Below are 16,575 nucleotides of genomic sequence, written 5' to 3'. Positions count from 1 at the left end.
GTGTTCTGTAGGAATATTCTCTTAAGCTTTTATGTGCATGTGGGCTCAATATAGGGTATTAAAGAAATCACAGTATAGTACTCATGCATTTATGGAGTTTAAAGATAGAAGAAATTATTGCCATTATCTTATCTGAGTCTAGTACAATGTGAGCCATGTAATTCCACTTGCTAAGCGACAAAGTTTAATTTATTTGAATACTGAAATTAATTTTGTGGGTTTTTAAGCAGAATCAATTTCGATAATAAATTTAATTGGCATGGGAACCAGCAGTGAAAGAAAGTTCTGTGTTGGTGCACATCTCAAAGAATACACACAGAGGAATTAAGTGCATCCTGCTAAGAACCGCAGAGCTGTAGAGCTTGGTGTGGGACGCTTTCTGGATAAGACCTACCAAAAGAGCACAGGAAGGGGAATCTTGTTTCCTGTGAATAAGCATCAGTGATCCCTAATATTGCTTATAAGATTTTTTTTTTTTTCTTCCTCCAGTGTTCCTGCTCGCAATTTCTCTTTGCTCTGCTCTCTCCCTGTCAGAGTCTTTTTGCTACTAGAAAGTGCTGTTGCTCATACCTTTGCAAGCAGTTCTCAAGCCCTTCTGCTCCCTCCCTTACCACGCCAGCTGAATAGGCACTGAATTGCTACCAAATAGCAGGGACTACTTTTTGTTTTGTTTTAATTCAGTGCCCTGGTAGAAGGGGAGTGAGAGAGGGGAAAGGCTAGTTTGCGGCTATGTTCAGAATGGCTGTTTTCGTTTGGGAGTCATACCCAGCTGGCACAAATGGGAAACTATGTGTGCGTGGGTGTCTTGTTGCACCCTTGTATGGCAAGTGGAATCCTAATGTTATCCAAATTATTCCTTTGGAGAAAAGGGGAAAAAAGGCCTTCCAGATGTCAGCCAGTTTGTCTACCCTCAAAAAAAGTTTTGCAAGCTGTGGCAAAATATTATTTTCAACTGACAGGTGAAATTGCATTTAGGCATTCTCATCTTCTGTAATCAGGATGAGGAAGGCCAAGCTGGAATTTTAGTTTGACACCGCCCCCCAGTTCTAATATAAACTCTCTGTGTTAAAATTCTTCCTCCAGTAGTAGTCTTGTTGAAAAGCGTGGCACATGCTATATAGGAGTTTTCTCAGAAGGAGGTTTATCGTATGGTCATGCTGTCATACATCTGTCATATTTCAAAGGGTGTTATAACAAAGATGTGTAGAGAAGTTGGAATGTACAGTATGTTGCTTTGAATAGAAATAATACCAAAAAGAGTTGTGTTAAAACAAATACACATTACTTCAAAGCTTTTTAAACTCTCTTAGGAGCCATCTCGTTTAAATGTATAATACATTGGAGGATTCTTATGAACAATTCATATCCATAATAATCAGCAGAGTAGTTCTACACATGACTGCAAAGTGAATGTTCATTTCAAATATTTACCAAGGAAGGTCTTTAAGTCATTGTTTATGAGAAATTGGGCTTTATCTGCCTGGATGTTTTAGTAATTAGTTGGGTTTTATGGAATGCATGGCAGTGCTTTCACAATTTTATCTCTCGTTCCAATCTTCTATTCATTTCTGGAATGCCAAAACAACATCTGTATTTCCTGCTACAGATATGATTGGCAGCCATGTTTCAGGCAAATGTGTATAAGAAAAAACAAATGACAAATTTCATCTGGTAAATGACATCTACAGACTTGAAAGTCAAAATGCTGCATTTGAAAAACAATGATTTGATGGATCTTAGGCAGAAAAAAGGGGTAGACTTGCAGTTTTGTGATTTGTCATGAGTCATGGGGAAAAATAAGTTAGTCTTCAGTAACAATTAGAATTGTAGTTTCTGTTATCAGGTTAGACATAAGGTTTCAGTTTGGTTTTTTGCAATGGAAATTTTAAGCGGTTATTAATAATGCATATTAATATGCAAATACTTGATATGATAGGTGTACTGAAGTAAGTGGTAGTTAATGCCACGTACAGAATCTATCTAGCAAACTACAGAGAAGATAAGCTGGGAAAGAGGAATGGATTCCGGTAAATGCTAAAGAACTTTAGCATAATGAACAAAAAGTTTGGAAAACTTGAACGTGTGTTGTGGGGAATCCTTATTTTATTTTCTGCTGAAGACTGTTTTTGAGGGCTTATTGGATGACAACCTCCAAGTGGGGCTTTGCAGGAGCATGACAAGTGTTGTATCTAGTTGGGACCTCTAAGAATCAAAACTTCACACATTTTATAAAGCATTCCATGTTGTCCCATGAAGGTATTTTTCAGTAACAGCTTTCTTATGTCTCCACATCATTTATTCTAGATTTGTGACCTCCTTCCTCATCTCAGACAAGCATCTTGATGATACGTCTTGGATGAACTCTTAAATAATGTATTTTACTAGATTTATGAAGTTTGTTAGATCTTATTAATTTACATGTAGTGTTTTTCCTCAGACTTCAACAAATTCCTCTGAAAATCCCTTCCTTCAATTTGCAAAAACTTTCGGCTTCCTTAAAACTAGCACTGGAGTTCTGATGCTCCAGTGGTGGTGTGGCAGCACTCAAAATTCAGGTTCTAGCAGACTCCGTAGTCCTGTTTGGATATAAAAAGTAGCCAGGACTCATGGCTTGAACTGAAGCATGTCCTGGTCATATCCTGCTATCGTTCCATTTCTCACTTGCAGGAAGTTAGCACTTGCCTTTTCATGCCCCTCCAGTCCAGAGCCTGAGCCTAGGACCAACACAATCTATAGGTTGCAGTACTGGCAAGATAGTGTTCCCCCTCTCCCATCCAGGACCAACACAGGCAGTCAGCAATAGTGCCTACAAATAGCTACGTTTTGCATCTGTGTTCTGTAAAAATGTGTCAGACAACTTTTTTTAAAAGGTCTGATGTTATAAAAACACTGTTGCTTTATACTAGGCTTCTCTTGCTTTAAAAAGACCATCTGAGAAATTTCTTGATGACTTACTATGGAAAGAAAGGGTGAAGCGAATGGTCAGCATGTGAATATCCTCTGCTTTTCAAGGGGTGGGTGATGTGATAAGATACAAGGTTTGGACCTTCATTCGTGGCATTTGTTTCCCTCCCCATCAAGACAGATATTACACTCAGAGACTTAAAAGCATATTTGGACAGAAATTACTACTGCCGTCTCCATTTGGAGTCCTGGCTACTAGGCTGGAATTCCAAAGATTTGGCCTTCCTCTGACCGTTATCCCAGGAGAAATCCTTGGATGCTGCTTTTCTCTTAGTTAAAACAAAGCTTTGTGCTCTCTTCTTAGGGCCGTCCTGAATTAACACCCACAGCAATAGCTGCAGGAAAACTGCTGGCTCGGCGTCTTTTTGGTGAATCTTCAGAATTGATGGACTATGACAATGTGAGTCGTTACTTCTTTTTTCAATAATAAAAACCAGATCTTATGGTTTGTTTTTTTTTCCTAAGCATTTTTAAAGGAATTGCATTTTGTCATCTGGAATCCAGCTTTGACAGTAGGTGAAGTAGATGTGTGCGACAGAGTTACACTTCCCAGTCAGGCACAAGTCTCCCCTGGATCTGCCGAGCAGCTGCTGCGTATGGTTCAACAGCACCACTTTCTGTTTCCTCACAAGCAGGTACCTACTACAGTTTTCACTCCCTTGGAATATGGTTGTGTTGGACTCTCGGAAGAAGCGGCTGTGCAATGTTATGGATCAGATAATATTGAGGTATGAAAACATTTTTTATTTTATACACAGTGTCAGAGTTGCAATGTAATAAGATGGAAGTTTCACTGTTCTATCAGGCAAAATTTCTGGTCCAGAAAAAATAAGATGTTTGCAGTTAGGGCGTTGGTGTTTTCAGAAAAGCTCAGGACTTTAGAAGTATTGCAGCAGGTCACAATGGGAACTGTTACCTAGTGGACTTAAAATTATTGATAGTGTGTGACACCTTTAAACTTGCTGCCATTTTACTAAGTTGTATGGTGCAGCATCATTAAATAATGGTTATGTTCATTTTAATTGTCAGAATTGCTGGTCGCATTCTTTAGACTCAATTTTTGGGATGCCCCTGGAAATATTTGCACAAGCTGCTAAGTGTCTTTGTGGCTAAAAAGTCTTGATATAGCATACCTGGGCACTGCATGTTGAGGAAGGAATCCGTTATGGCATATATTCACACCCAGCCCTCTGAAATAAGGAATGAGATTAAGGTACTCGTGATGAAGAAATTCACAATCGCTATATACTAAGACAAAATTCAAACAAGTCACCCTTGAAAAGAGATGTTGTGTTACCTTTATTTGCTCACCAGAAAGACTGTCAGCGTATGACTTGTTAAGCTATGGAAATACAAAGCGCAGCACTTTACTTCATCACCAATCATTTTTGTCTTTTATGATTCTGAAATACAGTTTATACTTCAGAAATCTGTTCCAGACCTCTTCTCTGGGTTCCTGGATGGTAGTGCATCTAGAATGACATAAATTGCTGTAGAACAATTGTTCTTGTCTGATTAAGACAGGCAATTGATGTGTGTGTGTGTGTGTGTGTGTCCTAAGTTGCTGGTGTTACGTATGTATTGGGGAGCAAGTTCAGCTGATGGATTTAGCTTGGAGCCCCAGGCAAAATCATTAATGAAAAAATAAGCATTTATTATTCGGAATACAAAAATTACAGTTTGGGTTGTCTTGTGGTCTATGTTATTATAGATATGGAAAACTTCTTTGATTTCATTATTTTCAGTAAGCAAGGTATTAAACTTTTGGGAGAAGCTTAAAGGAACAAAACTAACATTTTTCATTTCGGCACTGGTTTGAGTAACATCATTATTTGTAATTTTTTTCACTTTTGCTTTTAATCTAATAGTTCTATAAGAAAGGTTTGTGTTAAACTCTTACTGTGCTTTCTATATTTTTCTTTAAAATAATGAACGGGTTATAAGTAAATCAATTTTTGTGTACAACATTATAAGTATGCAGTAATAGTATTCACTATAATATTAAATGGACATTTTTGACATAATAGAACTCTCTAATGCAAAATGTTATTGTTTTCCCTACCAGGTATACCATGCATATTATAAACCTTTAGAGTTTACGGTGGCTGAAAGAGATGCAACTCAATGCTATATGAAAGTGAGTGTTGTGAACTTTTAACTTGCTTTTATGTTAAAACAAGAGAGATGGTACAGCCAGCTTTAAGGAGGACTGTTTGGCAAAAAAACCTCTCAAGATGGATGAGATATTTTCTTGGTGACAGCCTTTCTCTCTAGTGTAACTTCAAATGTTTAATATTCATTACATATCCTATTGCATCTTGAAATTGCTTTACAGATATTAGCATTTTTCAGAGCTGACATTCTGCTGATTGATACCATCTTTGAACTGCTCTTAAGGTTCCTAAGAAATATTCCAAATTCTATAGAGATTAATCTCTGCCTCCCCCAGCAAAGTTCTTAACTAATTATATGTAATATTTGAGTTGCCATCTCTGGGGAAAGTACACTACTTTCAAAAAAAAAAAAATGAACGTAAGGCTTACAACACACGAGTAACTGTTCAGTCTTACTCACGAAAACAAAAACCTCCTGGTTTAGACCAAAGTGATGGACTTAAAATGTGTCCAGTTGTTTCAGGGTTGAAAAGGTTTTTGATGCGCTTGCCCATAGTAGAGAATCTTAGATAAGGTGAAGTGTAGTGTTGGTAGAAAAAAAAAAATCTGTATATAAAATTTTTATTTTATTTTCTTTCTTTTCTCCTCAATATCAGGGAACAATCTTTTTTGAATAAATGTAGTAACTTCTGTAGGTCCGTCACAAATTACATTGTTATTGTTGTGTTATATAAGGAATATCCATTGTCAATAGTTGCAGCCAGTTTTTCTAACTATATTTTGTCCCATCTTATTTGCGTTAAGTGTCTTAGTTGCTTATCTTAACTGTCCCGAGGATCAGGGCAACTAAGGTGACGCTATTTCGTTTTAGATATTCCCTTTAAATTATGTCAGTCAAAGTAAATGTTAGAGGGTGAAGTAGTAATAGCATAGTAGTTGTTGGATGATATTGAATATAGTCCTTACTAAACTCCCAAAACACATGAACAAACATTAAGCTTGAGAGTTTCAAATTCTCCTGCAAAAGGGTTCTTTCTTTAAAACTCCTCAATATTTAAAGTACCCCGTCAGGATTGCTGCTGTTCCTGGGATTCCTAATCAAAGAATCCAAGCCTTTACTGAATTAGATTAGCGTGATGATTTAATGCTTGATGGGAGGACACAGGGAGAATCTGACTTTCTTTTCATAACTATAAGGACGGTGTCCTTAAAGGAACTAAAAGGTTTTCATTAAGTTGTCTGCTGAAAGTTCAGTGTGCAGTGACTCAGGCCCTCCCAGATACTTACTAGCTCACCTTCATCTTTGGCTGCTTCCAAGGCTTGACTCCTTTTTAGGTTATGTGGCTGATGTGGTAAATGTGTCTCACCAAACATGCCGCTGTAAGCGCTACGGGCTGAATCACAAAGGCAGAAAGTACCCTGTAACTGGTAGCGGTCATCTTTGGCAATGCTGCCGAGGAGCTGCTGAGAATAACTGCGGCTTGGAGAATTGCTACAGTGGCCGTTCAGTGTCAAAGTAACACCAGCCTGGTTACTAGACTACAGAAGGTATTTTGAATACTTTGTTGTTTGTCATTCATATGAAGTCCTCAGTTTACTAGAAATTATTGTTGTTAGTGGCTCCCTGAAGTCTGAAAGAAATACGCTAATAAATCTTCAATTCAGGAAAGTGCTTAAGGACAAGCACAAGATCCATTGAAGTCAGTAAGACTTAAGCAAGTGCGTAAGTTCTTGGCACGTGGGGAATAAACAGCTGAACTAGGATCTCAAGGCACTTCGGTTTCATTTAATTCAACTTCATGTCTTGAATGTTCTAAGAAAAGGTCTCCATGTAATGTATTGTTTTCAGATGGTGTGCTTACGAGAGAGAGAGCAACGAATACTTGGCCTTCATTTCATTGGACCAAATGCAGGCGAAGTTATTCAAGGATTTGCCCTTGGAATAAAGTAAGTACAAAAGAATGTCTCCGCTTCTAAAGCCTGCTTTTTAAGTTATTGTAAGATTATAAAAGATAGCTGCCTAGTTTTGGCAACACTATAAAGAATCCATGCTTTTTGTTACTTTTATGTAGTATTGCACGTATTTTCACTAAAAATACTGCAGTTCTTCATTAAGATGTACTGGATTTAGTTACTGTAATACTGGATATAGTTAAGGAACAACTGAGGAAAATATATTGTTGGCTTGATGTAGTTAAAGTGAAAAATATAATTGTGCATTAATTCACTAATGTTAGTTTTCTCAGGGTGTAGCTTCTTTTGCATTCTATGCACAGGATAGAAAATCACCGTGTAGTTTTGCAAGTCACTTCTTTAAAAGGATACTTGTGCTTTTCATAAAAACCTTTCTTTACACCTGCCAAGCATTTCCTTTCCTAGTCTCATCTTGAAACGTGCACAGCCATTGCTTCTCAAAAGCTCCGCAAGGACTTGCATGAATTTTTATATTTCTGGGGTGTAAGCTAAGGATAGTATGATAAGGTAAGAAAGCTAGGAGGATGATGGGAGAGTGGAGGTACGTTTGTCTGGAGCTATCTGATAATTGCAGTAACAAACTTAACCAAGTAGGTGAACCTGTGTGATCTGATCTTGTTTAAGATTTTGCTCAAATATTACTATAGAAGTCCTCCCTTTGAAGGAGTAAGGAATGATTCTGGGTCCTCTCTGGTTAAATGGAGAATTCCTGCTATGCCTCTTGTGTGCTACAATTACTTCTTATTTGTTTTTTCATTTCCCTTCTTATTGCTGATTCACATCTTCAGAAATGTTGATTTGTGTATTTACATTACTAATTATAGTTTTTAACTCCTCTTTGAAGAAAGTAGGCTGGAACACAAGAAATCACCCCCAGTTGTGGTGTTAGTTCATTTTCCTAAATATCATCACCGTTTTATTTCAGTTTTAGTCTTAACAGTTGTGAGTGACTGGCATAAATGAAAAGCAGAAAGGATTAAGAAGGCAGGACCGCAAGTATCATGTGAGAAATATCTTGGAAATCACTGATTGCAGTGTACCCTCAGTACACACTTCCAACATGTGTTTGTAGTCCATTAATTGCCAGTGGTATAGATTCTGGAACTACATTTTTTAGGATGTCATTGTTTTGAAGTTTTATCCAAAATAACCAGTGAAAAGGAAGCACATGAAACCAGAGTGCTTTTCTGCCTTGCCTGAGGGAAATTAAAACTTTAGCCACAGTGAGGGGTTTTCAGCAGGTCAGATTCTTGTATTGGTTTCTATCGTAGTTCACAAATCCAGAGCTTTCGGTGTGGAACACCCGCTGTAAGAGCTGCTGTTCTCTTTTGTCAAATATTAGCTGTTACTTCAGCCTCTCCAAAGGATGGTTTTCCACCTTCCTTCCCTACTTAGTACTCCAGTAACAGCTGTGCTCAGCAATGATTTTTGGCTTGTTGAGTGCTTTTTTGGATGTTGGTGGGAACACCAGAAGACATCTGTGGCTCTCTTCCCTGTATTTTGTAGAGGGAGAGAACATTATTCCATAGAGAGCTTGAAACAATTCTTAAATTTAGGGCTGTTTCAGCTATTCTTACAGCAGGAACCTGCCAGGAATAGCAGCTTAAAGGAAAGTCATCAAGTCTAAGAATGTTATTGGATAAGTGAAGGAATTAAGGAAGTGGGATTTTAGCTCAAGGGTTTTTTGGTGGGGGTGTGTTTTGTTTTGTTTTTTCAAATGAGAGACCTTTTCCTCGTGCTTATAACGTTGATAATTTCAGTGTCAGCACCAGACTTTCTCTAAGATATGGCGGAATGTTCTGGTATTGTTTCCTTCGGCAGATTCTTGCCAGCAGCTCTAATTAGATTTTCTTTCTCTGTGTGTATGTGTGTGTTTTTCCATCTGGAGTCACCGTTAGTGAAACACACGTGTATGTACAAGAGAAGCTGAAGGCTGCAGTTTTGTCATATGTTTTTGCCATAGGCTCAGTTGTGACTTGGGGTAAATTGCTTAATTCTCTCCGTCTCAACTCTTATGACAATTCTTCCCTAGCTAACAGTGTAGTGGAGCCGGGTGTTTAAATGTTGTTGTGTAAGTGCCTGAGAAATAATAGACAGCTTTTGTTTGAAGAATAAATGCAGCTCGCCTACCTGATAAAATGGACAAGAGCAGAATTACTGTAATGGTTTAGGACATTCTAGCTGCTGAATAGTGTTTGACTTTGTGTGTGTCTCTCTTTTTTTTTTTTTTTCTTCTTCTTCTCCCGGTAGATGTGGTGCTACGTATCCTCAACTGATGAAGACAATTGGCATTCACCCTACCTGTGCTGAAGAAATTACCAAGCTGCACATTACAAAGCGTTCTGGCTTGGATGCAACAGTCACAGGCTGCTGAGGTTAAATAACCATCCCTGGAAAGAAGGAAAAAAAAGCACAAAATATATTTGTAAAGAAAAGGGGCACTTAGAGTTGAAACAGCTTCAGTGGTTCAGATTCCAGGAATCTTTCTTGTTCTCCCTGTAGACAGGTTTTTTTCACAGCCAGACAACGAAATTGTCCTCGCACCGTCATGCTTCTAAAACCAACACAGTCCTTTGTAACAAATCTCTCTTTTGAAGTGCCTGTAACTCTTGCCTTGCTGGGAGCTAAGGAATAATCCCAGTTTTATATATGTAAATGTAACTGAAACCAGTGACATCTGAGGCCATCTACAAATTAAACAGCTGACATTTGAGTTTTTCTGTTGGTGTGACTGAATGCCAACAGAAGTGTCTCCCGTAACATTCACATAATGGTACGAATTGGACAGGACCTCCTGTAGAATTCTGGTGATGCTACCTTCTCCGGAGTGCTTGGGTAGCTCATTGCTGATCCTAATCTTGAACACTGAGAGTCAGTACTCACTAGTAGAAACAAGTTCCCAGAGTGTGAAGCAATGGATAAGCTGTCATCTTTGGGTTTTTTCTTTAAAATGTAATATGTACAGGAATTTAATAGAAAATCACTTATCACTGAAGCTGTGCTGCTACTGGATGAATCCCAAGGGATTAATCAGTGGCAGCCTGGTCGTAACATTATGGTGATGGCTGAGAATGAATGAGCTCAGAGGTGCTAAAGAAAGAGTTGAATTTTATGATGACTTTTCTGCCTACTCTTGAAATTTCTAATTCAGTTCAAATTAAGTTGACGCATCTCACACATTACTGCTTGAACACCATATATTAAGCAACGCTGATGAGTAGAATCAAAACCACGAATAATCCAACTCATACAGCATTTTCTGTTTTATAGAATGTGGAAATCTGCCTGACACAGTGATATATTTTGTTGGTTGTTTTTAAGATTTTCTCACTGATGAGCTGGATACTGCATCTGAATGGATTTAGGTCTGGCTTTAATAAAACACGTTGCTGAAGGGAACTATATTGAACAGTGATCTAGACAAGAAATGGTCCTGCTCAGAACAAAGATAGAAAATAATTATGTGCAAACTTTTTTTTCGCCCCCTGAGTATTGGCCAGAGTGAGAAAGCATTAATCTGTTGCAAATTTCTGCTTATTTTCCTGCTATCCAGAAGGGGGAGATGCTGACTAATTTCTGGCAATGAAGAAACAGAAATCTGATGGTGAAGCTTCTCTTGCAGAACCCTGTTACATCGGTAGCCCGGCAAAGGCAGACGCAAACCAAACTGCACTGAATTTCAGTCCATGTTGCAGTTGCAGCATTTTGATATGTAAAGTCACAAAATTTCTTGCACCCTTAACAGCAGTTGGGGTTGAATAGTGCAGGTAGGAAAAGCGATCAGCCTGAAGTGAAACAAAATGTATTGTTTTTGCAGTTAATTTATATCAGTGCTTTTGTGTGTGGAATTGACTATTTTTGTAGCTGTCCTCCTGCTTGTTGCACAGTTTGGAAGAATAGTCTGATGGTCATGTATATCTTTGCTATTTTTTCTTTGTCTGCTATTTCACCGCTGCAACATGCAGCACAGACAAATGGTTGCTTTATTTCAAGTGCGAAATCCTTTTTTTTACTACGAGAACTGTAGTTGTCAGAGAAACTATTAGACAAAAGGTGATCAGGCCTTCCTGTGCTGTAATGGCATTTATCACACTTTCATTGATACTAGAATACTTCATTTTCAAAGATTTGTTCTGACTTGAACAACAACAAAAGAAATCTTAAACGCTTTCTTTACAAAGTTTCCTGATTTTTTGGTCCATGTTTCTGGTCTGTAAAAGAGGAAGGAGTTTGATGGCAAGTGGCATTCCTTATCACATCTGCTGATGCCATTTTTCATATGTGAAGTTATCCATAAGCTTCTAGTTTAAAAGAAATACTTTGGGTGGAAGTTCAGGCAGTGTTTTAACTACACTTCCACTGAAACACTGCCTGAATATTGCAACTGCCTATAGAAGAAATGATGAAAACTTTATATCTGTATATAAATGAGTGCATACTGGCACATTCAGAAGTTCCTGTTTCCTTTAATAAAGAGTATGATACAGCCAAAAGCCCTACTACATTTTCCCAGCTCTTTACACGCACACAAAAAAGTTCATAGTAAATTAGGGGTTTTTTTTAAATTTTTTGCTTAACATTTCAAAACATTGAGATACTGAGCATCTCAGTCTCCAGAGATTTTGCTGTGAGAAACATCCCAACTCTGACTAAACTGTAACGTGTATGCATGCAAGATTATTTTTTCCTAGTGATCACCTATTACAGGTCCCTTTTTCACCCGTAAATGAAAACACTGGTGTTCAGCCATGGGAAAGTTGCTTCCGTTCTCTGTCCAGTGCATCCAGCAGGCAGAGTTGTCTGCCCCTACAGAGAAATGAATGGAAAGATGAGTTAATTTCATTAATCATAAGGTTCAAAGTAATGATTTGGGATAATAAGTAAAGAGATCTCAAAAAAACCTGTCCTTAGTGTATACGGGGCACGGCACTGCAGCATGCCATCCTCACAAGTAACAGAACTCTCTTGGGTTCAGAATTGCTGAGTGCGCTGCATGAAAATCGATCCTGTATCTTGAACAGCAGCCTAGTTCTGTTCCTTATTTCGTGGAAAACGTTGTTGCCCCTTGAAGTAAAACTAAACATACATTCACACCTACAGAACCCTCATGTCCAAACCAACAGCAAGATTAAATGACAACTATTCTGACTGTGCTTTTTTTTCCTGAAGGATTTGCCAGGGATGGTCCTTAAGAATTGTTTTTAAAAGCCTGACTGATGTCAATTGAAATGCTGATGTACACTGCAAATTACTGATTATATGTGAAAATTAAAAAAAAAAAACAAAACAACAAGTAGTCAGGCTTCTTCTCCGGATGCCAGCTGATGAGGGCTGGTTTGTCAAACCACACCGTGGTGCAAACAAGTCTGAGCATTGCTGGGTCCCTCATATGTATGATTCCAATATTTATTGTGTTGTGAATTAATGAATTAATAAAGATTTTTTTCTAGTAAATTATTGTATTTGTTTAATTTTGTACATATGACTTCCTCGTACAAAAGATTTCTTTTTTGATCTTAATGCTGTTTCTCTTGGTTGAGGTATGTGTTAAGGAAACGAAGAAGTAGACAGACTCAGACCTTTTAACAAGGAAATGTTGATACCTCTCTGTCTCTGATGCGTAAAGTGAATAGCCAGGGAGATTATTCCAGGCTGGACGATCTTCTAAAATTTAAATTAAGAGAACATCTAGACTTGGTAAGTGTAATTTCAAATACTCTCCTGTTTATTCCAGCTGATGACGTCTCACAGCTATTTTCCCAGTCCGTGTGTGTTGACATGCTTCCTGAAGACTCGTCAAGAGTAAACTCCCTTGAAATACAGTGCAGTCCAAGTATTATCTAGGGCTAAACTATTCTACATTAGCTATTCACTTTGGGTTTTTAACTAGAACATGTAGTGGAAAAAATGCATTGTAGCAAAGCCAGTTAGTGGCTATGGGTATTGCTAGGTAAAAATGTTGGAAAACGAATTAGGAAACAACTAGCAAAATATATTTTAAAACTCTGAGAAACTTCTCTGTCAGAAAAGAAAGGGACTACATTATTCAAATGTATTTCAATTTTCTTTTATTTCTTCAAATCCACTTATTTTGATGAGAGGTTTCCATGAAGTCAGGTGACACTGAGCTTCTGAAACAGGCTGGTTTGGTATTGCCTCAGTATATGCTCTGGATTTGATGCTGAGAAGGAATACTGACTTCATTGTATTTAAAGGCATTTTTACTTCTCCATTTGTAATCTGTTTTAATTTCCTGGGATATTTCATTGCAGGTTCTAACTCATTAAGATAGCTAGGAACAGTGGCTAAAAGAAGGGAATAAGGTAAGCATAATTCTTGCTGGTTTTTTCCTCCTTATTTTCATATACCACTTAGTCCTGAAGCAAACAAGAATAATAGACAAGCATATAGACAATAATGTTTATAAATTAGGAATTTAATATACTGCATTATTTATATAATACCTAATGGTAGTTTGTTCTCAATACTAAGGTATTGTATACAATTAAGTTTTGCCTTTTCGCATTTATGCATGCGCTGTATGTCGTTACACCTCTGGAAAATGTTTCTATAGTCTAGATTATTCCAGACCAGGAGCTGGAAAAGATATTTCAGTACAGCAGATACACATTTTTTGCTAGCACGGTTATTCTGATAAAAACATAGGTGCCGTAGTGCAACGTATTTCTAACCAAAACAGTTGCACATTGTACAGACGTTTGAGTTCGAAGGCTTCCCTTCAGAGGCTCATGCCTGTCCAACAAAGTAGGCAATTTTGTGCCCATATAAATTGCCGTTTGTCTAAATCTCAGTGAAATCAATGTGCTCAAAGCTAGTGTTAGCCATTAATTTCAGTGGGATGCAAGTATGTATCTTAAGTGCTTTGTTAAAGGGGAATCGATATAAGCATATGCTAAAATGTCTTTCATTATTACAGTTGGGGAACAGAGTGCAATTATGATTCAAAACATAAAAGGTACAATAGACATCTATGATTAGGCAATGAAATATGCCTTTAATAAGCATAGTGCAGACAGTTTGTTTTGCAATAAGTAAACTTGTATAAAATTCATTGACTTTTTCATTCTTTCAGGTCTGTGTGCTCTAAGAGAGGTTTTTTAGTTTTATGCACAAAGTTTTCCTGATGTTCTTCCAGCAGAAAGGCTGGGTTTGCATGCATTTATTCTAGTGCCAAACTTGAATTTTACTGGGAAAAGAGGAAACAGCAGAGCAAACCGTGGTTTTTCCAGGGCAGCATGCAACAGATATGCTGTAATTACTCTAACTGATTTTTTAAAAATGGAGTATTTCTGTCCACTATATGTCAAAGAGCTAATTTTGTTTCCGTTGTGGCACTCAAAGTCAATATTGTCAGCTCTTCTTAGTTCTAATCCTCTACATTGAGTTTTGATGGGCCAGGTGAAATATCCCCTTCAGCACCTTACTGCAATTCTTGTCAATCATCTTGCCATGAAAAACATGCGTATTACAAAGGCTTTGGCAACACCGCATCTGATCTCAGTCTTTAATCTTATATGCGCCTTAAGAAAACACCATTCCAACTACTGACGATCTGTTTGGGACATGAATGGGATCCTATTTGCTGTGGGAAACAAAAGAAAATGATCTAATCTTTAATGGATATAATGGAACTCTTTGGCCATCATAGCATAAAGGCTTAGTACTAAACCACTGATCTACAAAGAAAACAATTAGGATGGTGAACCGGTGCAGAAATTAAGCGTAATATCTCATGTAAATAAGTAAGAAAATGCGTATTTTTTTATTCATCATGTAATTGTAAAATACCTCATTTCAGGCACAGTTGGAATTAGGAGAATGGCTCTTTTTGTAACCCCTAGACTGTCTTTGCAAGGAGTGCTGCGCACTGAAGTCCATTTCTAAGCATGGTACTGTGCGTGCCATTATTGTTATTTCTTATGGACAAGATCTAGCACATCTAAAATCTTCTGGTCTTACAATGGAAAATTAACATCATCCTGAAGAAGCTGGAATATAAACTAATAAGGCAGGTTTCCAGAATCTGATTGCGTCAGTCAGAAAGATATAGTATGAAGAGAAAAGTGGATATTCCCTGGGGGGTAGTGTGAAATGGAGACCGGTCTTGTTTGAACAGGGTGCTTCGCATTGTTCGCTCGGCTGAGCTACTGGGAGTTGCAGCCTGTCAGAACCAGCGTCTCCGGGGAGGGGGTGGGGGGAAGCTTTTCCAGGTAAAAGTCTCAGGAGCTTGTGGTAGAGTACGTCCAATATACTGACACAATAATTTAAGGAAGCCCTTTGTACTCCATGAAAGATGAACTGTAAAGACACTCACCCTTTCTGCATCTCCCCTGTCTTCCTGCAGATCAGATGAAGACCAGAAAGACTGTTGGGGTTTTTCTGTCCTTCTTCCCTTTATTTTAAAGCAACATGGGAATCAGGCTTGTTCTTCCTTGTTTCGGCATAGAACCGACAGCAAGATCCTTCTTCTTAAACCTTTCACAAGGAAACTTCTTTTTCCCAAAGCTGTGTGAGGCGTTAAGAATTAGCTCATATCTCAAACACAATTCAAACAAATCTAAACCGAAAGGACTCTAGATACTTGTTCAGTCTTTGTCTATTAGAATATCATGTAACTCCAGTAAAATAAAATACCAAGGGAAAGAAGACAGTGAAAAAGACAGCTTTCAGGATTTAAACAAAAACCAAAAAAATAAATAAACGTTCCCTTCTTTGCAGGCTCCCTGTGAGGCAAGGCCCAAATATATCATTCCATTGCATAGTCCTAATAAAAAATGAGAATTGAAAGCTTGTTTTATTTTTATCTTACTAATGTGTGAATGAACTGTAATGCAGCCAACCGATATTCTGCTCACACCGTGTCAGAGCAACAGGTTATGTAGCAGCTTTTAGCTTTATGGAGGAGGTTGAGCTGTTGTACATGATGCCTTAGTTTGTAACGCGGTTAGTGATGCACAGCAGTCTTTATTTAAACACCTTTGTTCAACAGGGACAAAGAATTGAGCTTTGCCATTTTTATTTAATCTCTATAATCTTCCTTTTTGTGTCTCTCTCAAAGGATCAAGAGGAAGTGCATTAATTTTCAACTTCACACGAAGGCAATTGTACAAACACAGCTGAAAACATCAGGAAACCCAGGCATTTTCCTTAGAGAAATGGAGTCAACTAATGTTCTGCTGGCAAGAGACTCCTGAATAACTGGGGAGATGTTGTCAGGCACAGTACTTTGGGCAGCAGGGTGTTTGTACTCTGATAGCACTGCTCAGTTTGGCTAGCTTAGATGAATGATTCCCGTAATGTAGAAAGCAGAGATTATTAACCATATAACAGGAAGCAATTTAAAGAATACAGGCTGCTTTGGAGATTTAAGAAGTGGCTCTCAGACTGTCAAAGGATTTCTCTTTCTCTCTTCTCTTTCTCTCTTCTCTTTCTCTCTTCTCTTTCTCTCTTCTCTTTCTCTCTTCTCTTTCTCTCTTCTCTTTCTCTCTTTTTCTCGTCATTT

The 16,575-nt window shown here is 37.9% G+C and overlaps 1 protein-coding gene across 3 annotated transcripts in view; it reads left to right on the top strand.

The window, feature by feature from the left end:
- The window catches only part of TXNRD2 (thioredoxin reductase 2), a 36,564-nt gene extending 24,222 nt beyond the window's left edge, over positions 1-12,342 (top strand). For all 3 annotated transcript variants that reach the window (XM_054219517.1, XM_054219516.1, XM_054219514.1), the window contains 5 exons: positions 3,269-3,364; positions 3,600-3,692; positions 5,030-5,101; positions 6,928-7,025; positions 9,303-12,342. In XM_054219517.1, the coding sequence (XP_054075492.1) occupies positions 3,269-3,364; positions 3,600-3,692; positions 5,030-5,101; positions 6,928-7,025; positions 9,303-9,426 (483 nt within the window). In that variant the 3' untranslated portion in view covers positions 9,427-12,342. The remainder of the gene's footprint in view (positions 1-3,268; positions 3,365-3,599; positions 3,693-5,029; positions 5,102-6,927; positions 7,026-9,302) is intronic.
- Positions 12,343-16,575: the final 4,233 nt, after the last annotated feature.

The sequence above is a fragment of the Rissa tridactyla genome, chromosome 13 (assembly GCF_028500815.1).
Source record: "Rissa tridactyla isolate bRisTri1 chromosome 13, bRisTri1.patW.cur.20221130, whole genome shotgun sequence".
Lineage (NCBI taxonomy): Eukaryota > Metazoa > Chordata > Aves > Charadriiformes > Laridae > Rissa > Rissa tridactyla.
This window is presented reverse-complemented; position numbering and strand designations above follow the sequence as displayed.